This window comes from Periplaneta americana, chromosome 2 (assembly GCF_040183065.1).
Source record: "Periplaneta americana isolate PAMFEO1 chromosome 2, P.americana_PAMFEO1_priV1, whole genome shotgun sequence".
Lineage (NCBI taxonomy): Eukaryota > Metazoa > Arthropoda > Insecta > Blattodea > Blattidae > Periplaneta > Periplaneta americana.
This window is the reverse complement of record NC_091118.1, coordinates 38,458,058-38,485,020: the sequence shown is the minus strand read 5'-3', so window position 1 is coordinate 38,485,020 and position 26,963 is coordinate 38,458,058. Positions and strand designations below refer to the sequence as shown.

Here is a 26,963-nt window from a genome sequence, read left to right as displayed (position 1 = left end):
GTAATGAAAATATTTGAAATGTTGCTTCTTGACTTAATTTACGAGTAACTGGGGCTGCACATATGCCACTATTCTGATCAACTAACTAGGACCACAAGATATCTTATTAGGTCGTGTCTCACAGCACCAATTACAGATGAAGTGAACTATATTCCAGGCCAACTTACTTCATACCGTACGAGTGAAACCTAACCATTTCCCCCCATATTACTACATCTGCTAGTGGATTATAATGATTTTCTAGTTGTCAGGTTGAATTTTCTTTTAACAACTTTGTTTCGAATTTCGGGTACGTCAAATACGAAATGATTGGCCACTAGGCACCTAGCATGAGTATGTGGCCACCATGTAGGCCCTATCTTACCTAGGCAACTATCCAACCACCAAGGGACTAGCAAGCATACTTTGGTGTGGCCATAGCCTTACTTCCTGTCCTATATCTATATATATAATTTGAACTGGTAATGGAAATTACGGGACAACGGCTGAACGGATTTTAATAAATGACCCCTAAGTTTGAAGCTTGGAATCCAAAGTTTTTCAGAAAAATAGTAGTTTTCAGTGAAATGTCAGTTTTCCTACATAATTTTCCTATTTTCCAAAATCTATCTTTCGTCAGTTCTGAGAACTAATTGCATTTCAAAATAAAACAAAACACACACTACAACAAACAATAGGCTATTACACAAAGGATTGCTGACATATTAAATTTAGATTTCAATTTAAATTGGTTATGAAAAGCTTCAAGACTTGCTAAAAATTATTTACAGATCTGATTCTGCGGTGTGTAATTTTTTGAGTACAGCTGGTATTGGATATTAAAATCTACAAAACTAGAGGTGGTTTGATGACCTTATTACCATTAAAATGAATTATTATTATTATTATTATTATTATAGTTAATGCCATGATGTTAATATATAAACTACAAAACTTGTGTAAGATAATAATATTATTATTATTAAAAATAAAATATTTTATAGATATTAATCAAGTGGCTTGGGTCTTTTTCATATATTAAATGGCGGTGTGGTGTAGATTCAATATTGGCTCAAGAGGGCGCAAAAATTACAGTTCCTAAGGAAAGACAGTATTACTTACTGATAAAATAAGAGGCCTAGAAAATTTTGTAGTTTCCCGATCATTTCAGCAAGATATTTTAGCAGGATAAAATGGTTTTATCCTCTACATTTCAAGCTCTACATGCAGCAGCTACACCAAGATGCTATATCTGTTGTTCGAAAGCATAGCAAACCTGACTTTCTTTAACTTTCACCTACAATCCACAATGATCTGAAATAGCTATTGCTTTACTCCCATATGAAAACCCCACTGATCGTTATGACATTTTTACTTACGTTTTTGCGTTAAAACTCAAAAACTGAAGGTGGATAGGTTCAAGAAAAAGTATTTGGCATAAAAATAACATTCAGAGGTAATATGTTTCATTATTATGGAAGCAAATAATTTTCAAAATGTCTGGTATTTTTCGATGAAAATAAATCTGAAAAATTTTTATTTGAACGTCTAACAAACTTAGTTTGCAGCGTTTGCTGCACAAGCCACTAGTTTTATATAATTTGACAGCTTGATTCCTAAATATCTAAATGTAATTACTATTGTATAATTTTATTCTCTAATTCCAGTTCACCTCATCTTTTAGATTGTATTCATGTTATCATTAAAAAGCGCAAATGAGATGCGTATTGAGAGAATGCAGGTTTACTACACAATACTTTAATGACGTCACGAGTGTGGGTTGAGTTGTGCCTCTTCAGTACACTGACTTTATGCTCACAACTCACTGGTAGTAGACATGATTTCGTAGCATTTATTTTCCATTCTTCGGCAGTTCTTTGCTTACTCCCATTCTTCAAACACTTGTTGGCATATTTTTTTAACTTCTTCTCTTATATTTTCACGTTTATCCACAGTCTTTACTTCTTTATTTGTACATCTGCACTACGTACAGCATTTCTTTACTTTCCATTGTAATTCTTCTCATTCTTCCGTACTTCTTTACATAATTTCATAGCATTTATTTACCTTTATATTATCAAAACATAAGATATACCGAAATTGTAGCTGCAATTATTTGTTGAAGAGTTCGAATCTCAACACTCTACAGACAATTTTAGCGAAGGGAGTACACTTACATTATATCCGTAAGTCTAGTTTCATATTTTTATTGGATACTGCATTGCGAAATAAATTAAAATAATGAATGTAACAGTACATATTATATTTTAAGTTCGCCCTTGCCACATCATGCATTGTAGACAAAAGTTTTTCGCATATAAACACTACCTAACTGAATATCCTAAAGGTTCACCTCTCAATCCCTGATGAAATATATTGTTCATTGCAACAAGTGCAACCAGTCCACCGAGTTAGCTCTGTGGTAGCATGTCTGCCTCCAGACTAGCCGGCCTGGGTTCGATCCCCAGCGGGGTCAGAAATTTTCATGTAAAATTTCTACCTCGGGACTAGGAGAGATGGCGGTGCAAAACTTCTAATCACTGGATTGTGCATCAATATGCCTGAGTTAAATCCCAAATCTCTCCGCAGTGCATATGAAGAGAAGGCATGCATCACTGTGATTTGCCCGTCAGACAGGGACGTTAAGCCTGGCGGCCCTCTTGGTGCTATTCGACAGGAGTAAGCTACATGCCGGCACCAGGGGGAAACCTCTCCCTTCCTCATCTTCACCATCATCACTCATTCCATACACTACACTTACACGAGCACTTACACTCACTCTAGAACAAGACATAACCTCCACAGATACACATCATGTACAGTGTGCCTGCCGAAGTGGTGTGCAACTAGAAAATGGGTCACAGTCCTGCCATCTATCCGCAATATGCGGAACCCGAATCACGTAAAGTGAAGTGGGTAGGCACTAGATACATACATACATACAATGAATGCTGTAACACACTGAATTGTACATAGTGTAAATAAATGTAGTAACTTAATGTGAAATGTAAGCAATAGGTGCTTTAATATTTTAAAGTGCATTCACAGAACACTAGAGATATGTAGCTCAAACGACAGTATCGCGTGGTTCTTGCTGTATGAAGAGGACAGTACGCTGCACTACCTTACGTGCTGCTCTTGGTCATACTTATAGTCGATGTTGCAATTAACCTTGTGGTTTACAAACCCCAAACACGCTCCCTAATAATCATACACATATTTTTCCTATATGGAAGCGACAAATTTATAAACTTTCTATGCACATAATACAAAGTGTGATCAAGATTTATACAGAAACAACATACTGACCTGCATTTGCACCGACTGACAGTTGACAAACTCAACTGACGAGACGAGGTTGTCAAACACAACTGATGATTTGCGACACGAATCCAGGAACACAGAGTTCAACTTGCCCTTAACAGTGAGCGTCGAGTCACGACAGTTGAACATGTACACCACATTGTTCATTTCCACATTATCGATTACTAAGGCATGATTGCCTTGATGATGTTCCTGCAAAAATCAACACAGTGGATTAACATTACGCTCTAAATGTTATGGAACTGTTGAAGCTGTCACATGCTAGTCTTTATAATGAATTAGATTAATATCACTCAATAAAAGAATTGTATTCCAATGGATACCATCCCATTGTGGAATCCTGGGAAACGAGAATGCAGATGCTGCTACTTACAGACCTGTTACTAAATCTACGTATTACTCTGTGATAAGATTTATTAAATCTACATACTTAGACTTCAACAAACAAAATTTGATAACACAATCTCAAGGGAAAAAATGGAACTCTCTGCATCATAATCCACAGTTAATTCCCGATTTACCACGAAAATCGTCTGTAGCTGCATTTAGATTTGCAACAGGCCATGGTTGTTTGGCCAAACACCTGCATAGAACTGGAATATATCAGTCCCCTAACTGCCCATTGTGCAACTCAAACCAAGAAATGGATTCGGAACGCCTCAAAATCTGTGCTTCAGTGGCTGACCATGATATCTTTGAAAAATATTGGAGTGCATGCGGTCAAATGATTTTATTGTCAAACACCTGGCATTAGAAAACAACAACATATAATTAGATGATACGTACTAAAATGAAACTTTACGTCATAAGCAGAAGCTCTAGTTATAACACTGAAAGCACCCATTTAACCAGCAATACCAAAAGCAACGGCACTTTTGATCCACACAGTTTTTATGTTATTTAGTTATGTTCAAGTGATTGAGAAATAAGCTTCACATGGCTGCAGTTTCAACCGCTTGTACCTCATAAAATACGAACAGGTAAGTTTTAAAAATATCCGGGAAAATCTCATATCCAGAACTAGCCGAGTCCCTTTAGATCTGGTTAAGAAGGAATCTACTGTACTACATTTTGATGACATGTTCCTGAGCAATAGTCAGTGCACCACTTATGAACTAAATGTTTACTAAATGCTATGAGGAAGGAGACTGAGGATGAGGAATGAACCTTGGACCAGAGTGCTCTGCTTAGTTATGTGAGGGGCTGTGTTATAACTAGGGCCCGGATTCTTGTGTAATTACACATTGCATTCCTTTACTGAAAATGACAAATGTCCGCGATTTCTGTTCTGATATGGTTATAGTTCGAATTCCATTTTACATATTTTTACATATTATTAGTAATATTATATATTATGTAAAGAATGTAACATTTTTGTACATGTCTAGGCAATTATTGAGTTTTTAATTTTCTTTTATTAAATTAGTTTAATTTTCAGAGTAAAGTATTGAATTTCCTTTCATATATACTTGGAGATAAATCTTAATGTCCCTGTCCCATAACAATGCCTGGAGGCCTGCCTTTGTTCTCACTATAGTACACGATGCTGGTAAAGAGGGAGAGCCCAGAACTAACAGCGTTAATTTACAATTCAAGCACAAAATAAGCTTAAAAACAACAAACAGAAGAAGCAAATTTCATTTTATATTACGTAGAATCATTACACATCTCAACAGACACCACGACATTAACATAATATTACGAATTATGACAAATATAAGAGGGATTCACAACCAGAGTGGACCAAGTCCTTCTGGAATAATTTTGAGAAATTGAGTCTTAAAGTTCCTGGCTCATCCTTAGAAACCTTCATCTTCCATAGGAAATGTTGCTCTCTGTGCAATAACAAATGAGTTATGGGCTTGGTTTGTTATGGCAGTGAATAAATTTAAGTTTTCTTCATCCGAGTTTGTATTAATCCACAAACTGACCACTGGTGGACTTGGTCCACTCTGGTTGTGAGCCCCTCATTATTAAAATGAAGATTTAAATTACATCAACAAAGCATTACATAAATTGAGCTATATATTACAAACACAAAAGATCCGATTTTACACGACTAGAGGAACCAAAGTGTTTCACAAGCACAGCTCTGAGCCATGGTACCTACTTTGGTCCAAGGTTATACAATAAAATACTGATAAATACCCAAATTTGGAAAATTTTAGTATCAGAAATTTAAAAAAATAGTGTTATGAATTTACTTTTTAAAGAATATATATTGAAACGTAACTAGTCTTTATAGAACAGGAGGGGTAACATTAGTAGCAAAAGAACTAGCTAGATATAGAATAGACTTTGTGGGAGTACAAGAGGTTAGGTTAGATGGGAATGGCATATCACAAATAGGAGATTACTTGTTGTATTATGGGGAAGGAAACAATAATCACCAATTAGGAACAGGATTCTTTGTACATAAAAGAATAAAATCAGCAGTAAAAAAGGTCGAATTTATCAGTGACAGGTTATCATATTTAGTACTTAAGGGTAGATGGTGCGACATCATAGTTATAAATGCTCACGCCCCTACAGAAGAGAAAGACGACTATATAAAGGATAGCTTCTATGAGGAATTGGAACATACTTTTGATCAGTTCCCTAGATATCATATGAAAATTTTATTGGGGGATTTCAACGCTAAAGTAGGACGGGAGGATATTTTTAGACCAACTATTGGAAAAGAGAGCCTACACGCAATTAGTAGTGACAATGGAGTTAGATTAGTCAACTTTGCCACATCGAAAAATTTAATTGTCAAAAGTACAACATTCCCCCATAAGGATATACATAAATATACTTGGACTTCTCCAGATGGATTGACACACAACCAAATAGATCACGTCTTGATAGATAAACGGAGACATACTAGTATAATAGATATTCGAACTTTCAGAGGTGCAGACTGTAATTCTGACCATTATTTGGTGATTGGAGAATTAAGAGAAAGATTATCAGTAGCCAAGCGAGTAGAGCAACAAGTTAATATTACTAAATTCAATATTTTGAAATTAAAGGACGAGGAAGCTAAGCAAAATTATCAGGTCGAAATTTCGAATAGGTTTGCCACTTTAGAAAGTTCCGACGAAGTTGAGAAAGAATTAGATGTTAATAGCGTGTGGGAAAATATCAGAGATAGTATCAAAATTGCAGCTGAGCAGAGCATAGGTTATTATGAAACTAAGAAAAAGAAACCGTGGTTTGATGAAGATTGTTGCATGGTAGTAGAAAGAAGGAAACAGGCAAAATTGAAATTCTTACAGGATCCAGTTGAGGAGAATAGAGATAATTATTTCAATGAAAGACGGGAAGCAAGTCGTACACTTAGGAATAAAAAGAGAGGTTACTTGAAGGAAAAACTGAATGAGGTAGAAACAAATAGTAAGAATAAAAACATTCGAGATTTATATAAGGGTATAAAGGAATTTAAGAACGGATATCAGTCAAGGGTAAACGTGATCAAGGATGAGAATGGTGATTTGCTTGCAGACTCTTCATCAATCCTAAACAGATGGAAAAACTATTTTGCGCAACTACTAAATGTACATAGGCCAAATAGAAATGATCGGGACGATATTGAAATACAAACTGCTGAGCCATTTATACCGGAACCCACGATTTCAGAAGTCGAAATTGCGATAGAAAATCTGAAAAAGTACAAGTCTCCAGGTATCGATCAAATTCCAGCAGAATTAATACAAGAGGGTGGAAGTGCATTATATAGCGAAATTTATAAACTTGTACTTGCTATTTGGGAAAAGGAAATTGTACCAGAACAATGGAAGGAGTCCATAATTGTACCTATTTTTAAAAAGGGGGACAAAACGAACTGTGGTAACTTTCGAGGAATATCACTTTTGTTGACGTCGTACAAAATTTTGTCCAATATTCTTTTGAGGAGATTAACTCCGTACGTAGATGAAATTATTGGGGATCATCAGTGCGGTTTTCGGCGTAATAGATCGACTATTGATCAGATTTTTTGTATTCGGCAGATAATGGAGAAAAAATGGGAGTATAAGGGTACAGTACATCAGTTATTCATAGATTTCAAAAAGGCATATGACTCGGTTAAGAGGGAAGTATTATATGATATTCTTATTGAATTTGGTATTCCCAAGAAACTAGTTCGATTAATTAAAATGTGTCTCAGTGAAACATACAGCAGAGTCCGTATAGGTCAGTTTCTATCTGATCCTTTTCCAATTCACTGCGGGCTAAAGCAGGGAGATGCACTATCACCTTTACTTTTTAACTTCGCTTTAGAATATGCCATTAGGAAAGTTCAGGATAACAGGCAGGGTTTGGAATTGAACGGGCTACATCAGCTTCTTGTCTATGCAGATGACGTGAATATGTTAGGAGAAAATACACAAACGGTTAGGGAAAACACGGAAATTTTACTTGAAGCAAGTAAAGCGATCGGTTTGGAAGTAAATCCCGAAAAGACAAAGTATATGATTATGTCTCGTGACGGGAATATTGTACGAAATGGAAATATAAATATTGGAGATTTATCCTTCGAAGAGGTGGAAAAATTCAAATATCTTGGAGCAACAGTAACAAATGTAAATGACACTCGGGAGGAAATTAAACGCAGAATAAATATGGGAAATGCCTGTTATTATTCGGTTGAGAAGCTCTTATCATCCAGTCTGCTGTCCAAAAATCTGAAAGTTAGAATTTATAAAACAGTTATATTACCGGTTGTTCTATATGGCTGTGAAACTTGGACTCTCACTCTGAGAGAGGAACATAGGTTAAGGGTGTTTGAGAATAAGGTGCTTAGGAAAATATTTGGGGCTAAGCGGGATGAAGTTACAGGAGAATGGAGAAAGTTACACAACACAGAACTGCACGCATTGTATTCTTCACCTGACATAATTAGGAACTTGAAATCCAGACGTTTGAGATGGGCAGGGCATGTAGCACGTATGGGCGAATCCAGAAATGCATATAGAGTGTTAGTTGGGAGACCGGAGGGAAAAAGACCTTTAGGGAGGCCGAGACGTAGATGGGAGGATAATATTAAAATGGATTTGAGGGAGGTGGGGTATGATGATAGAGACTGGATTAATCTTGCACAGGATAGGGACCGCTGGCGGGCTTATGTGAGGGCGGCAATGAACCTTCGGGTTCCTTAAAAGCCATTTGTAAGTAAGTAAGAATATATATTGATTTAATATGTATATGTATTTGTATGATTTATATTGTTAAAATCGAAATTGTATTTATGCTCGACCATGCCGAAATGTAGTACCCGTAATTATACACCTGGTAGCAGACCTTTAATGCATGTCATTAAAGTACACCTACTCATTAAAGGTCAGGTCTTTCAGCCAATGACGACTCAGGTTACAACTGTTCAGCCAATGACAGGTCAGCTTTCTACCGGTTATAAAACCGCAAGTATCGATTATTCTCGGATATGCAATCGAAAGACAATTAGCGAAAAGTCACGGAGGCTGGAAATCCAATACTGTCGCAGAAGGTTATGTTCTGTTACTATAATAATTAGCGTTAATTGTAAATAATATTCAAATAAATTCAATTTGTCATCTCGTTTTTCAATGTATAATTTAATTTCAATGTTATCTCTGTAGGTTCTTATGGCCTAGCAAGGTCACTGTGGACATCTGTTCCTCGGAAAAAATCAATACTTTCGCGTCTGTGCACATCTCACAACATACGGGAAATTGCTCCAGGTCAGATACAATAAAATTAATAATATCAAGTTAGAAATATGGTCGAGCATAAAAAGTCGTATGAAACTCGCCTATAATGGTAATTAAGAAGCTCGTATGAAAATTATGAAACTCGCTTGTGCTCGTTTCATAAGTATCCATACTCACTTCTTAATTACCTTCATTATAGGCTCGTTGCATAATATACTATTTTAAAGTTAATTTATTCCTGTAATTTTTTTTTCTTGACCCAGTTTGTGTCAAATAATTATCTTTGTTTGTGTTTATGTTTGTGTTTAGATATCACCCTGAGCACGAGGGTTTACTCCTTCAGGGAAGAACTAAGACTGTACTTTTGTACATGTTATTTTACTAACAAACAACAATATATTTAGACACATAGTTTGAAAACGTATTTGAATTTAAAATTGTGACAATTTTTAATACACATCAGAGGCGGCTCCTCAGGGCAGGCAGGGTAGGCTAAGCCTACCTCAACACATTTAGAAAAACCTAAAAGTGGATATTTATTAACTACCCCAACACATTTGGAAAACCTTATATAATTATATACTCTTGTCTAGGTGCTTAGAAATTCTTCAATTAACTATGAATGGGATTTTTTGAGGGTTAGTTGGACGTTGCTTACTACTGGCAGTTCGATTTATGCGACAAGAATACACTGGACAGATCACGATGCTTCAGAAGGTAGGCAGAAGCGAAGTTAGCCGACCTTCCACGTAACTTCAAAGCTGGCCCTGGAGTAAGCATTAAAAGAGATCGCTATTCTAAATGCTTTCTTAGCGCATGTGTTCTATGCTTAAGCCAGCGCGCTAGAAATCTGCCTGCCCTAACGAGAACCCACGAGCATTATCGAACACCTACGATTTGCGAAATTTCTGTTTGAAAGTTTCACGAGTTGGAACGTAGATTGTTACGAGTAGTATAACAGTTTGTAAACAGTGTGTTTTAAAAGATTTTTTTTAACAGTGTATTTTAGAAAATGTGATTTTTGCAAGTACGTACTGTATATTAGTGTTATGTATATTTGGTGATTTATAATTAATGTAAGTGATAACAATAATATTATATTATGACTGATATAATAAGTAAACTGTTACGTTGTCCGTTTTCGAGTCGTAATGACATTGAAAAGAGAAGTATTTTGGACAATGGACGACCCACTCCTGCATTAAGCTCTGTTGTTCATAAAGTCAGTGCTAAAGGTGCAAGAAAATTTAATCCTTCATGGTATGAAACACTACGAAATGGAAATATAAAAATTGGAGATTTATCCTTCGAAAAGGTGGAAAAATTCAAATATCTTGGAGCAACAGTAACAAATATAAATGATACTCGGGAGGAAATCAAACACAGAATAAATATGGGAAATGCCTGTTATTATTCGGTTGAGAAGCTTTTGTCATCTAGTCTGCTGTCAAAAAATCTGAAAGTTAGAATTTATAAAACAGTTATATTACCGGTTGTTCTGTATGGTTGTGAAACTTGGACTCTCACTTTGAGAGAGGAAAATAGGTTAAGAGTGTTTGAGAATAAAGTTCTTAGGAAAATATTTGGGGCTAAGAGGGATGAAGTTACAGGAGAATGGAGAAAGTTACATAACGCAGAACTACACGCATTGTATTCTTCACCTGACATAATTAGGAACATTAAATCCAGACGTTTGAAATGGGCAGGGCATGTAGCACGTATGGGCGAATCCAGAAATGCATATAGTGTGTTAGTTGGGAGGCCGGAGGAAAAAAGACATTTGGGGAGGTCGAGACTTAGATGGGAGGATAATATTAAAATGGATTTTAGGGAGGTGGGATATGATGATAGAGACTGGATTAATCTTGCACAGTGTATGGACCGATGGCGGGCTTACGTGAGGGCGGCAATGAACCTGCGGATTCTTTAAAAGCCATTTGTAAGTAAGTAAGTATGGTATGAAACACATAAATGGCTAACAGGAAGTGAAGTTAAAGCTAAGCTGTAGGTGGTCACATTTGTTATTGTAATCTAAAGAAGGTACTTGGAATCAGATCATATTTGTAACTCGGTAAGTCTAAAGAGACTTGAAAAGAATTTGAATCCAATTTCGGAAATGTTGTCTGAACAACAAGGGTTGCAAGACAACAGTATAACAATAAACTAGAAAAAACCGACAAATTATGAGACGGCTCATTGATGTAACAGTATTGTTATGTAAGCAAGAGTTAAGTTTTCGGGGGGGCATGGTGAAAGCGAGCTGTCATTGAATCGCGGGAATTACATAAAAATGTTCTGTAAATTTTGCCTACCCTGGACATTTGACTACGAGCCGCCACTGATACACATGTAACTGAAAGCACTGTAACATGAGTTTTATGTATTTCAATATTAAATAGAATATAATTAGTTATACAATATATACTTATTTATAACCTCAAAATTTTTCCAAAAAGTACAATACATAAAACTCTTGAGTCATTATTACATGTTATTACTTATTATTATAACACCAATTTGATGGTTTACTATAAGGGAAAACAAAAATTCCACTATGTAATTTAGATATCGTAGAAGCAAACTGTATCTGATGATGCCATAAAAGGCGGAAATATTTATAAATGATTTAATATTTAACATGTATTAACAAATATTATTAAATGGATAACATTTTAACATTATACAGTATATTGTATTTATAAGTCATTATGTTCTTTCACAACTATAGAAAATACTTCAATTTCTAAAGTTGGCTTAAGAGAATAGTTCTTTTAAAAATAAAAATAAACATAAAACTGGGAATTCCAGCCCTTTGTCTGTAAGACACAGTAGTTCGGAGTGCCGCAACTTTATTCATTTGCACTAATGCTTTCTCAGAATCTGGGTTGGTCAGGAGTGCCAGTTATTTAACGTTGTCACAAATTGAAAGTAGGCTATTAGTGAGGGATTTGGGTCGAGTGTCAGGCAAGTCAAAATACCATTATGTGTGCGACACAAAAATATCTTTCCAGGAAATCTTAAGGCACAAGAAACTGCATACATTGTGACAGAGACAAGTTGTATTTGCAAACTATACAATGGGGTGGAAATGGAAAATCAACTTTCCAGGCTGCATCCTCCCACTTCAACTGACCAGTTAAAATGAGACGACATTTTTGTGAATTTAATGCATTAATAAATAGTGATTTTAAATTACACAATCAATTAATATTACATATTTAATTACATATTCTCCTGATATTTACTACATTTTTATGTACAGATTTCGCACTTTGATATTACATAAAAATCTAGGGCCTGGTTATAACACGCAAAATATCGACGTCTGCAATAAAATTATTAAAAAGCTATTCAATACAACGCCAGAAGGGACTAGGAAAGCTTGAAGACCAAAGCTGAAATGGAAAGATTCCGTGAGACGAGGCAAGGAGTGTGGCAATTAAGAACTGGAGGAATTTTGGCATTGAATAGAGAAGAAGGCCAGGGTACATAGGGCTGCTGTGTCAATGAAACTGGTAATAATATCTTATTTTCCACTCACGTAACGCAAATTGTGTTCTGCCTAAATTGCTCTTCAGTACAATATACCCCACAGTTTCATTTTTATCCCCCCTACTCCGTCGCACCCACAAAGTTAACATTTTCTGGAAGAAATACTGCATGACACACTTTCTTCAGTACTATCTAAAGTGTGGCAAAGTCAAAGTTGGTATCACTGCTATACTGCAATAACGACACTTACCACGATCCATTTCTTTCCTTCCTTATAGAGCGATGGAGGTTTATCAATAGGCTTCGGAGCAGTAACTGGCTTGTGTGTGTTGGACACGACTGGAGCCTTGAAGGGCGCAGGGCCTGCTCTCAGTGCTGTATTCTTGTGAGTTTGCATGTCTGGTGTAACACGTTTCAGGGCTGTAAGCCAAATCACAGCATGCTAGCTCAGTCAAGAATTATGTAATTAGTCTAAAAATGTCAACAAATGTGATAAGATAATTCTTCGTGAATAAACAAACTCCTTAATCTCTATTTGTTCCCTTTCTATGAAATGCAAAATAAATAAATATAAAAAACTAAATTATACGATAATTTAGAGCAATTATCACTAGAGAACTCTTGAAACATGAGAGAAGGGAAAGCACAGTTTGCAGTAAAAAAAAAAAAAATACTCTCTGATGTCACATGCCAGCTGTGCTGCTCTAATACTACATGGAAGTCATGAGTTCGAATCATGTATAGAACATACAGGATGGAAGTAGGGTTGCGAACTCTAAAGGACGGAAATTCAGGACACATTAAAAAAATTAAAAAGCACATAAACTTATAAAAAAAATTGTAGAAAATTACAAAATTGTAAAACTATAAAAATTGTAAAATATTGTAAAAATTTGTAAAAATTGTAATTGTAATATTGTCAAATTTTTTACTTGTTCCACATCTTAAAGCTTCATTGCTCATATAAGATCTATTGAATATAATTTTTTATTTATTTAATGCAGGGCTGTAGAGTTATGGCTGTAGAGCAGTGGTTGCCAAACATCACGAAATTGTGACGTAATAGAAATGCAACCCGCACATCACTATCGCAGGGAGAGGGGTGGAGTGGGTATCTCCTCAGGTAATGCAGTGAATAACAGTGCAGAGACGGACTGTGATAAAAAAATAAAAGTAATATAATATTTTTCTACTTATTAACTATAGGCCTATACACTTTTTTCCATGTTAATTTTTTGTCCTCCTATTCATTATTTTTCTATTATTAATAAAATAAAATAAATTTGTTTTCTTATTTACCATGAAAAGAACGTGTACTTTACATCAGCAGATACTTGAAATTAGAAAAGCGTACCAGGCTGGTTACGAAGTTGTAAATTACACAACATACTTAAAAAAAACGTCGAAGTATTTTACTCTGATTAAGACATAGAAGCCAATACTTTTTATTGTTTATTTATTAATGAAATATTCAATTTACAGGTAAGGGCGTGGTAGTCTTCATAACAAGAATAATAATGACAACGTACATTGTTCTTTTATACTTCATTTAAAATTTTACAACAAATTAAGGATCTCATATTTTTGTCATCTGCACAAGATACATACTTTTCCTCCCATGCTCCTTAAAATTAAGTTTTTACTTATTATCTGTTTTCGAAAAGACATCGAAACATATTGTATTATCCTACACACTTGTAACATTACATGCGTACGTCCGCTGCTGATAAAGGTCTTTACTTATATCGAAGTGAAGGCTGTAAACAGAGGGTGTCCACACCTGTGGAGTAACGGTCAGCGCGTCTGGCTGCGAAACCAGGTGGCCCGGGTTCGAATCCCGGTCGGGGCAAGTTACCTGGTTGAGGTTTTTTCCGGGGTTTTCCCTCAACCCAATACGAGCAAATATTGGGTAACTTTCGGTGCTGGACACCGGGCTCATTTCACCAGCATTATCACCTTCATATCATTCAGACGCTAAATAACCTAGATGTTGATACAGCGTCATAAAATAACTCAATTAAAAAAAATAAATAAACGGAGGGTAGGGATATGATGCCATGGTTATGCTTGAGTGGAGGCAGGGGCATGTGTCGCGACACAGCTTTTGGCGATCACTGCTGTAGAGTTATGGAATATAATAAATGAAATGAAAAAAAAAAAATGAAATAATGAATTTCAATGTAAATACACTCGTATTTTGACGCTCAATTAATCAATTAGAATTGCCTTCGTGTTATTATTTGGTTGTAGCGGTGTAGCCCTATATTAAAGAACATGCCATAAGTCTGTACACAATGAAAAGAACAGGGTTTGATAAGTATACATGTTTCTACACTCACTACATTAACATTGTTTGGAAGAATACTTTTTGTTTCCTTTGTTTTTGTTTATTAGCTCTTTGTTTGTTCAAATATAATAAAAAAATTCTCTACATGACATATTAAAGTTCGTCTTTTGTATGAGTTCTAATTTTACAAGTTCTGGCCTCATCCAGTTCCTCTCGTCAGTTCAGAGATTCTTCATTTCTTAAAAACCTCACTCTATATGAGCATTGCTAAGTAGAAGAGCATGTATGTATTCAACAATTTTCTGTAAGTTTGACACACTATGTGTCTTGAGAACAATGTCCTAACATTTTTGAGGATTTGGTAGATCTTTCAATATTGGCATCATCTCTTTCAATAGGCAATACTCTTGGTACAATGCATCACCATTTTTAAAGTCCAGTTCTATATTAGCATGCAATATATTCACAATTTCAGTAAGGACACTGAATGTAAAAGTATCATTAGGGCTTAGAAAAGTGATTTTCTTAAGAAGCGAAGAATAGTAATCAAACCAGTTTTGCAAATAGTCAATGGTCCTCTGATACACATTCAGTGCTTCCTTCTCAAAGAGATGCACATCAGAATCATTTAAGTTATTCAAATGCTATGTCACCAATGAGCGCAACAAACTCACTTCTGTGTTCTATTCAAAGAGCTTATAATACTTACGAACTCTTTGCTTCTATTCATCAAGAAGTATATTGTATAATTATAAAATGTCTTTGGTAGCCATTGCAAAGTATGCTGGATCTCTAATAATGAAATATCAATATGAAATTTCAAAATATAATATTGCAATGAACAAAATTCCACACATTAAGAGTCTTGAAAACAATTTAATTTTTTTCCTGCATAGAGGACTGATTTCCTGACAATCTGCAAAAATTCCGGATGGTTGACAACCCTAGGTGGAAGGGATTGATGCACCAAAATTTAGGAGGTAATTCTACATGGTTTTCTCCCCCCCTCCCTTTTTTTTAAAGTGGGTTACTTTACGATCCTGATAAATCTTAGGTTATTTAGCGTCTGAATGATATGAAGGTGATAATGCCGATGAAATGAGTCCGAGGTCCAGCACCGAAAGCTACCCAGCATTTGCTCATATTGGGTTGAGGGAAAACCCCGGTAAAAACCTCAACCAGGTAGCATGCCCCAACTGGAAATCGAACCCAGGCCACCTGGTTTCGGGGCCAGACGCGCTAACCATTACTCCACAGGTGTGGACTTCTACATATTAAATATAACAGAACTTTTACTACACTTTTCCTTCGATGAAGCACTGTTAAGCAGGAAAAAATAGTCTTTGCCCAATGTTTCCAGTGCCATATTGCGGTAATGGCCCAAGAGAAATGGCTGATTGCTATATAAGCAAACTGATAAAAATAATCTGAATAGTTCATGTCTCGAGTATTTTTTTTTTTTTTGCAAAATTAAATTGTTCAGCCATGAATCCAAATTGAATAAATGCGAAAATAGTTAAAAGAAATCTTACAATCTAGCACACTGTTGAGTGCGTGTGACTTAGTACAGCAGAGGGGGAGGGGAAGGTAAGGGATGGGTGGCCGAGTTTGCTAGAGTTATTGCAGTAGTTGTGATATTGCCAAATGCTTCACAGAAACGTAACGATTTCCTCTAAAACAGTGAATGTTAGAGAAAAAGCTTACTTAGATTTTTCAGACCTCCCCTCATGATCTACTACCAGTTTCATTTTGGTGCAGCGGTTACCTTCCACCCTGTATAGCTGCGATTTGTAACATGAATATAGAAAACAATTTCATTACACCGTGAGTAATCTTAGCAATGAGATTCAATGCAGCAAGCATGTAAACAAAGACATCTCTAATTCTAATAATATGGTTACTGTTACCAAGGCAACAGGTCATTCTCACAAAGCAGTAGTCAGCTGTTTAAGCGATGCTACTGCTTTATGCTGAATTTACAATGACGCGACATTGTACTATCGCGTCGCGGACTGGTGTTCACAATTCCACGACATGAATCGCTGGTTGGTGTTGATTAGGAAACTTAAAATGAAACGATGCCTACCTTCTTTATTTTTGGAGTAGAAAAAATCAACATATCATAACTGTATGTGAATATCTTCGAAATTTTATGATCTCTTGCATAATATCACTGGCCCTCATATACAAAAACGTCTAATGTGGGAGGCATCCAGCAGAGCATCTAAGCGTAACTTTGAGGTTAGGTTTTCCTAATAGTTGGCATCTCTCCCTTTCGAGAATTTGGTTTCAGGGGAGTCCCTACATTCTCTCTCTTACGATTTTCGTATTGTAACTTCCACAATGTCCATTATAGTTTTAGAAACAAGTCCTGTAATCTGGGATAAATTGAAAAGCATCTCATTAAATGGAAACTCTCTGAGGACAATTTCACGAAGGTGGAAGAAGGCTATTGGTAGAAATTAAATTTTCCGAACTTCATGGGAGCCATATATGGAAAACATTGTGTATTTCTGATAAACAATCCGTAATATAAAGGCTGCACTGTAAATAATGTTATTAATTTCAGAGGGTTATTATGGAGATATTTTAAACCAAAAAAATTAATACAATTATTGCTTTCCTTTTCGAGATAAAAACTGTTTTATATGAAACATTTCTTACCGTGTTTTGGGAAAACCATTGATTTAATTCCCAATATGTTCAGTCAATTTAAGAGAGCACTGTGTTATGACAATAAATACGCTGAAATTTGATCTAAAAAATGTAACATTTTAAAATTCTTTTTCAGAACGAAAATTTACATTTGTTCAGATGAAATATCTGTATATTTAAACGACAAAAACGACATTTTTTTTATCATAATACACTGCTCTCTTAAAGTGACTAAGCATATTGGGAATTAAGTTAATTCAATGGCTTTCCCAAAATATGCCATGAAATGTTTCACATAAAATAATTTTTTTCTCGGAAATGAAGCAAAATGAGCAAAATTGTATTAAACTTTTTTGTTTGAAATAGCTCAAAGAATAACCTCTTGAAATTAATGACATTAATCATGGTTCACTCTGTATAATTCAGGGTATCCTTTAACCAATTCTATCAACATCTCATCTGAAAAAGTATTCAATTTTGTCGCAAACGACGCCATCATAAACAAAATACATAGCCTACGCATTCCATTAACGTCGCGCGGTATAAGTTAACTCAATTTCAAATTTCGTCGCGTTGCGATCTGCATCATGATGTCATAGAATTCTGATTTCCTATTGGGCCATAATTCATGTAATGTCGCGTCACTGTGTCATGTCGCATCATTGTAAACGATGCATTATACTTACTGGAGGTAATTCCTTCGCCCTTGTTTATCTCTGCAAAGAGGGCAGAGCGGTCTAGACTATTGTCCAAGGAAGGTGCAACGTCTCCAACTGGCAGCACGGGTGGAGGAGGGGGAAGGCCTGGTGGTGGAGGAGGAACTGCAGCTGATGCCTGGCCGCTCCACACCAGCCCCGTCGTGTGGTGCTGCTTCACAAACTGCTGCAGTTCTGTGAGTGTCTGAACCCACGACTTCACCCAGTCCACGTGAGTCTTATCTCTTCACAAACAAAATTAATTATCAACAATAAATACAGAGCTTGTTTGTAATGTTCCGAAAAATATAATTTATAGTTAGTTTCCTTGAATTATTACTATTCTGAAGTCTGATTAGTATAATATGTTATTAGTAGGCTTCGAGACTTTGGACCCAATAGAGCAGTTCAATGGGAAATCCGCATAACGGCGTACTGAGTATAGTGGTAAAGCATATAGTGGGTGGGAGTACTGTAGAATAAATGCCAACAAATACGCAAAGAAAAACGCTCTGGATTTGAAGGTTCTGACGAATAATTTGATTTTCATACAAACTGTGTCTGAAACTATTACATGGTTAGAAAAGTCAGAGCAAGAGATGCTGGAAGCCCTCAAATTAATTTAGTAAATGACGCAGAGAATTAATGAGACACCAAGTACACCAGTTACTGAACGTGTAAAACAGAAGTGGAAATCAATTTTATGTAAAAATAACGGATATGGAACATTGTGTAACATAAACAGCAAATTAGTGGACACAGAGTCACCTGAGAATAAAGGACTGTCTCTTAGAGATTTCAATGATGTTAGTTTTTTTTCCATTTTGCTCCTATCACGTCATGCGACGTAGAGCACAGCTTTCCACAGTACAAACTTTGGGGGATAACCGAAAAAGATCTACGTTTGAGAAACTGAAAATGTATCTTGTAGTACACTGCAATTCGGTACTGTAACTGCACTTCCTAAAGACGATCAATAGGATAAATGAAGAAATGAAAATTGCTACATGCTTATTTCCACCATTAACACTGTGCATAATTAAACACAAATGTTTATAGGAGAATAAATGCTTTTCTCATTCTTTGACATTATCATTGTGTAATTTATATTTACTTTCAGAATGTACATACTGTATGTGTGTGTTTCCCCATACTACCGTACACTACTCTAAATAGCAACGTTGTTACCTCAACACATCTCTACTTACCTGCAGTGAGTCAACAACCTACAATGCATGCACAGTAAACTTATTGTATCGGGTCCAAAGTCTCGAAGCCTAGTTATTAGTCAGAGATGTATGCAATGGAGGGGAAAAGAAACTGGCCACCCTACCCCATTATCTCCTGACTTAGTTGACTCATGATTAATGACTAATTGGTGTCATTTATGAGGTTCAAACCTGTCTTCTGACCTCTGTTATTGTTCTTTAGTCAACTGTCCAAAGACAGGTTTGTGAACCTCATAACTTCATACGTGACACCAATAAGCCATTAATCATGAGGCAACTAAGCCAGGAGATAATAGGGTAGGGTGGCCAGTTCCTTTTCCCCTCCATTGCATACATCTCTGACTAGTGTTACACTAATCAGACTTCAGAATAGTAACAATTCAAGGAAATGAACTATAAATAATTTCGAAATATTAATCCCCTAATAACTTGTTGCTCTACTCGCTTGGCTACTGACAGTCTTTTTCTTAATTCTCCAATTATCAAATAATGGTCAGAATTAGTTCGCTCCCTTGAAGGTTCGATTGTCTACTATACTAGTACGTCTTCGTTTATCTATCAAGATGTAATCTATTTGGTTGTGTGTCAATCCATCTGGAGAAGTCCAAGTATATTTATGTATATCCTTATGGGGGAATGTTGTACTTTTGACAATTAAATTTTTTGATGTGGCAAAGTTGACTAGCCTAACACCATTATCATTACTAGTTACGTGTAGGCTCTTTTTTCCAATAGTCGGTTTAAAAATATCCTCCCATCCTACTTTAGCATTGAAATCCCCCAATAAAATATTCATGTGATTTCTAGAAGTTGGCATTCTGAGGACACAAAGTATCTGACGCCTCTGAAAATAAACGTTATCTTCTGCGAGAGAAACAAGTTTAATGATAAGTTTGGTCATGGCTTAAAAGAGCATTTTTAACATATCAGCAGCATTAAAAGAATTTACATGAGAATTCAATTATCATCATCATCATCGTTAGGTATTATTATTATTATTATTATTATTATTATTATTATTATTATTATTATTATTACAGTTAAATTGTCACTGGCCACCATTACACACAAGCAAGAGTTTATCTACCCTCCAAGTATTTTAGTGAAAACTATTATGTGTTATAATTCGGAACCACGTGTTTTAAACATGGGTTTCTGTTTTTACATGCAAATTGGGAAAATTTATGTCAAATTTATGATGAAATTGACATACTAATTTTTTGCACGATCGTGTTCTTTGTTGTATATACAGTGTAGTTAGAATTCCCACACAGAAACTTGTTGCTAGAGAAACCATTCTTCATAACATAAAACTATACAGAAACGGACCCATTACAGTGCACTTATTGTTACTTAGTTACCATTACAGTGCAGTTTTGCGAAGGCTTTGGAATAATATTGCTTTAAATTTAGAATGCAGAATATAAAGTAGGCCTATATGCAATTTTGAAAATATGATAGTGCAAAAAAATGTTATACTGGTACAATACACGTTTGTGAAGTGCATTACAAAATCTTGGAAATCGAAAAATTCGCTCTGCTTGTTTTTCAAACTTTTCCTCGATTTTGTCAAAGCACTTCCCAACCTTGTATCGTAATACAACATAGTCAATAAAAGTAGTTCTTTTCCGTACTTCCAACGCCATTTCTGTCCATTACAAATTTCATTTCGCCTTTACTGGAATTTGATTCCGAGTGTGTGCCATAGAAAGCTGACTGACATCCTATAGCTGCTGACCTACTTCGAAATCAGGACGTAATTACGTACTAAATAGGTTAGTGGTAACATAATTATTAATTACACAGGCCTCGTATACACTTACTTCTCCTTCCAGTCTTTCAGAACTCGATTTGTATAAAATTGTCCTGCATCATTCATTTCTTTCACATACGGTGCTGGGGCTGGTGTCTGAAACAAAACCATTTAATATTATGTAACTTGTTAACAACTGTACACAGTGCTATGCATATCACGCGTACCTCGTAATTACACATTTACATCAGGCTATATTTACACAGGGTTAACAGAGGCCATGGCCTAAGGCTTTGTTATTTTTAGGGGGAGGAGGAGAAGGGAGCGGAAAATTGCTACATTATTTTCCACAACCGTTGGTGAGTAAGTGTTGACAAATTACATGAAGCAGCAAGGCAAAGATTATAATATATCTGATATAAAATCGGTATTTTTCAACAATGCTTTCATCAGTAACAGGATGGAAAATTTCAAACTTTTTTTTATAAGGTGATGATATCATTCTCCAATGACTAAATTTGGGAGTATTTACCTCATTATTTTTCTTGCTTCCCAGTAGAGACTACTTAGATTCTTCGATTTTTGGAACTGCTTATTGAATTTGGGACACTTTGTAGGTGTTTATAGCCCATTCTTGATCCTTCTTTTTTTACAAAGGGTACACTCGTCTGTTTCATACACTCCAATTTTTGTGGAAGTGGGCAGATTGTCCTGAGTTTCAACGAAATAAGCTACGACCTCCTTTCAAGGTTGTTGACAGTAGTTGTTCCAGATTTTATTGATGTTTGCGTAAGTCTTCCTTTGTGCTTGTTGACTAATTTGTATTTTTTTTTTATTCTGCTTTCATTTTAGCTTTTACTGTGTTAGAGAGAGTATATATTTTTTCATAGCAAGATTTTTTAGACATTTTAAAAGTGTGATACCAAAACTCACCAGTGCATAGTGGCGAAGCTGAGATGTATGTACTGGAAGGCTGAAAAAATTTGCTTACCTTGTATTTTTTATAGAGATGATATTTATCGAGTTTTCTGTCACATTTTTTTTGTGACACAGGCCCCACAAGAAGATGATGACCACTCATTTTCAACCCCAAAAAGAACACAGATAAAACCGACGCGGTTAGGTTAGGTTAGGTTAGTCTTTTATTATCCCATCAAGATGAAGGTGAAAGCGATTGAGTGTGATTTTTGTTTTCTATGTTGGCAGTTCAAGTACGTCGGTGTCTATTCCAAAATCGGCAGAATCCGCTCAACGCTCGTTTCACCAACAATATAATTTGTCTCACAGCACCCTGTTACCCAAGATTATTTATTTTGAAAATTTATTTTGTCGTCCTCAATCTGCTATTTTAATATGTAAATGTGGTATCGATCTCCTATCTTTGTAAGCACATTTTGTTTCATACGTCTAACTTGAAAACAGTTCCTGTTTTAATTCTATAACTAATGACCTCAATGTTGTCTCAGTATGAGCCGTTTTACACAAAATTGATATGTTAAAAAACACGCGTGCACGCACACACACAGAGATATGGCCTATATGCAGTTTTGATTAAACTAAATTCAACAATGCAGTGCTTTCAGAGAACACCAACATAGCGCGACGTACGAGTAATATTGTGACAGAAGGATAGCCTTATCCCATAGGGATATGTAGCAAATCGATATCCCCTCTCCGGTCCTATCTCAAGCTTACGAGTCAAGGTCGCAGCCATCCCTTTAGAGCTTTTGCCTTAGCCTAGCTGCTTGCACGAACTTTTAGACCTACTGTTACTAGGAATAAGAACTCCAATTTTTTTTGGCTAGGCTAAGCCTCAAAAGCCTCTTAAGAGGTTCGCCACTGAAACTCACTCAGTCCATTTGACTATTGTTATGATTTATACATATATAGGATTATGTTTGAGCCCTCTATCATTATATTTCAAGCTTGTTTTCTTCCAAAACAATGTTAATCCTTGTTTAAAAGTCTGTGTTATTGTGCATGTCACTTGAAAACTCGCTCAGTCCGTAGATCAGTGGATAAAGAAACTAGCCCAGTCGTTTCATAAAAATGGACTTAACGGATTTTGGGATCATACTCTTCATTTTAAGCTCTAATTTTCACATTGTAGTTGTTTTTTTAAGTACAATATAAACAAACTAAAGCATACAATTAATTAAAAATACGTATTACAGTTAAATACCTTGTACCACAGGTATCAAACAATTGAAGCCGGAACACAATATTTGAATCATTAATTTATAAGTACATAATATATAACACACAAATTATAAAAAAAAATTAATGGAACTAGTAACTGATTGAAAGAATAACTTTTATTTCGTTCGTTAGACGATCACAGTAACTAAGATCACCAGAGTGGAATTTACAGTACATGTGTTCATTACTTACTATTGATTTAGTATGCCGTGTTTACAGACGATGTTCAAGTGTTCTAATGTACACAACTGGACTACTGCTATTGTTGCAATGACAATACATCTGACAGTGACCCCAGTGACCCTGTCTATATGCTAGAGGTGTTTGTTTGCGCTCTTGCCCCGCATGTTGATGTTTGTTGATTTTGTGGTTACGTGCATTTTAGAGGTTATGGCTTAGTGGAACTGCAATGGCTATTAACTGCACCCGCTTATTTGCTGTGCTGAGAATGGTTATGTCAGATTTATTGAAGGGTAACGCGATATCTGTGAAGATTCTCCTACCCCAACATAATCATGTTTATCATTTTCAAAAACTGACAAGAGTTCATACTTGTTTCCCTTACAAGTTAATTTGACTCTGGTGGCTATTATTCTATTGGTTCGTTTTAATATTAGCTAGGGTCTGAGAACTGCTCACTTTTATGATTTTTGTTCATCTCCTTGTTGATATTGCATTTGTTTACCTCGTTTATACCATGAAAACTGTTTTTAGTTCGTTTTAGCATTCTGCTTACTGTACTGTTTATGTTTTAGTTTTGTTAAGAATTTTAGATAAGGGCGCAAATATCCATTGTAGCTGACTCGCCCTTTTTAAACTTCACTATCTATCCTTACAAGTCGCATGTTCTGCTAGATATGGAAGGGGTATACTATATGTAACATTGTCTTGCGTGTACGTAGTCTGTGCCTGTAATGACAAGAACCAGCAATAGTTACTTTCTATTATTTCCTTTGCTTCAACACAGTTTCTGAATTTGCAGCTCAAGTATTTTTCTAAGTGTTCTACAGATTATTATTATTATTATTATTATTATTATTATTATTATTATTAATACGGTATGTTATCATCATCATCATCATCATCATCATAGTTTTTTTCTGTGAGCGTACTGTCTTTTTTTTTTCCAAGTTACAATATCTATTTTATGTCATTTTTTATATACATTACATTTTTATGAAATAAATTAACCACTCAATTTACAATCATTGCCATGAGATAAATAAGCCACTCAATTTACAATTATCTCCATAAAATAAATAAAACACTCGATTTACAATGATTGGTATGCGATAAATAAATCACTCGATTTACAATCATTGCTATGAGAAAAACAAACCCTTCGATTTAAATCATTGTCAAGAGATAAATAATCACACGATTTAAATCATTACCAAAAGATATATAAACCACTCGATTTACAATCCTTGCTATTTTTTTTATGTATAAAGTTTGCTGTTTTTTTTGTCTTTTATATATATAATAATAATAATAATAATAATAATAATAATATTTATTAATACTATACACTTGAGCTACATTAGGCATTGCAGCCCGAAAGAGCAGAAGCTCTATATATTTTATGGTCTTCGTCCTCCTTGTGAGTTAATTGTTATTGTTGTTATCACTATTATTATGATGGTATTATTATCAATCGGCGATGTATGCATTGGAGAGGGAAAGAAACAGCCCATCCTACTCCATTATCTCCTGGCCTAGTTGCCTCATGGGTGATGTCTAATTGGTGTTACTTATGAGGTTCAAACCTGTCTCCGGACAGTTGACTAAACAACACCATACATCATGCACGAAATCGAAGTTAGGACATTTTAATCAGTTTCGGTCTCAGCTAAACAGGGTCTCATAGTCTTACTAAATTTAAACATGGAAAAAAATGTTTGTGCAGTACAGTATGCATTTACATAACCTTTAAACATATTTTCCAATTATCCGGCACTGGCTTTGTCCCACAGTTGCCAGATAAGAGGAATTTTATTCTACTGTACTACACATAACAATGCAGGCACTCGTAAGAATGAAAAAATGAATTAACCACACTGCAAGAAGACTAATTAATTAATATAATATTAATATATAATATAATTATAATTAATTAATACTGACCACAGTGACCCAGCCAAGCGCCGCTATGCTCTCACTAACTGCACTTAAGTGGTTGAAGAGAGGTGAGCCACGATTCTTCTCCCTGAACTCCTGGATCGCAACTATTTGAGCTGACGTAGGCTGTAGGAGTTGTACGATGTCGGTTTGATTGCTTGGAGCCTTGGACTGTGATGCCACAGTCAGGAACTGTGCCTGTGCCCTGGTAAAACAAAGCAAGTCTCAATGTAGTAAATACACAATTGTGAAACATTATAAAAAGACAAGTTGGCCAATGCACTTCAACCATAACTTAACAGAAACAATGTGACAGTTTTTCACTACGTAGCATTCGTTTTATCTGTGAGTCCATTACTACATGCTAGTATCAAAGCTATAAAATAGAACCCTGTCATGTCTGTTCTTCCTTAGTTTACATGTTGCGTCACTGTGCAGCAACAAAGGATGAAAAGGATCAATTAAAGTATTCCACTCTACACGAGTTTTTTTTTATATGACTTATTTGTGAAACAAATCCAACGGTCACACGGCCAGTGTTGCCAACTTGGGGGTTTTCCCCCCAAATTTGGGGGAAAACACTTTTCCAGGGGGAAATTTGGGGGAATAAAAATTTTAGGGATTTTCAGGGGAAAGATACATTTTAGAGCAGCGTTCCTCAAACTATGGTCCTTCAAAAAAAGACAGAAGAAAACAAAATTCAAATGAATTGCGTATCACACTATAGCTGAAAATCTCAGAGTTTGGAACTAACACATGGCAATCGCCTTTCACTTTTTCTCCCAGTACTAATATTTTATGAAATTTCTTACCTTACTCGTCTACTCACTTCTCACTCTACTCTCAGCAACAAAAGAGGGATTTAAAGCACTATGAACGTGGCGTTTCCCTGCACATCTGGCGCCGAGCCAGGGACCACCCGAATTCATAATAGAGGACCGAACCTTTTCATGTATTGATGACTTTCTTAATAGTTTTGCCGACACCCAGTATGCACATTGAAATGGGCACGTACAGTACGTCGTACACCTATAATAGAACATGCCAAATTGCATCTTTACTTGTTGAAAATCGGGCATGTTTCTGCATTAATTTTTTGTTTGTTTTTCCAGATGATGATATAAGAAATTTTAGACTCCGCCTACTTTAAAATCCGAAAGGTTTACTTTTTACACTTGCGTGTTTCGTCTCTAAGTGCCGTTTCAATTTCGTGGGTTTCATACACTCGTTTAAAGCACTTCGTAACAACCGACCGCGACGCACCGAGGTTTTGGTTCACTCTCATTGCCACACCAAGTAAAAAGTTTCAAATAACTCTTGTCATATTTACTAAAGTATTTTTTTCTTTGAATAGCTACCACTAGGACTACATATTTCTTTAATGGCACTATAATTAATATATTTTTTTCACACGCAGCTTCTGAACTATTAGCACTGCCTAAATGAAGCGTATCATCACGTTCCTTTCTTTTCAAAGATCCGGATCGAAGCCAGTTTTCCATTATTTATAATGGACACTATTTGACAGAGACATGGACAACTACTAGCGTAAGAAGGATT

The 26,963-nt window shown here is 35.6% G+C and overlaps 1 protein-coding gene across 4 annotated transcripts in view; it reads right to left on the bottom strand.

Annotated features, from left to right (window-relative positions):
- The window catches only part of capt (adenylyl cyclase-associated protein 1), a 317,169-nt gene that overhangs the window by 25,455 nt on the left and 264,751 nt on the right, over positions 1-26,963 (bottom strand). For all 4 annotated transcript variants that reach the window (XM_069815848.1, XM_069815858.1, XM_069815867.1 and 1 more), the window contains 5 exons: positions 25,410-25,608; positions 21,157-21,242; positions 18,096-18,349; positions 12,718-12,887; positions 3,289-3,495 (listed from right to left, as the gene is read on the bottom strand). In XM_069815848.1, the coding sequence (XP_069671949.1) occupies positions 3,289-3,495; positions 12,718-12,887; positions 18,096-18,349; positions 21,157-21,242; positions 25,410-25,608 (916 nt within the window). The remainder of the gene's footprint in view (positions 1-3,288; positions 3,496-12,717; positions 12,888-18,095; positions 18,350-21,156; positions 21,243-25,409; positions 25,609-26,963) is intronic.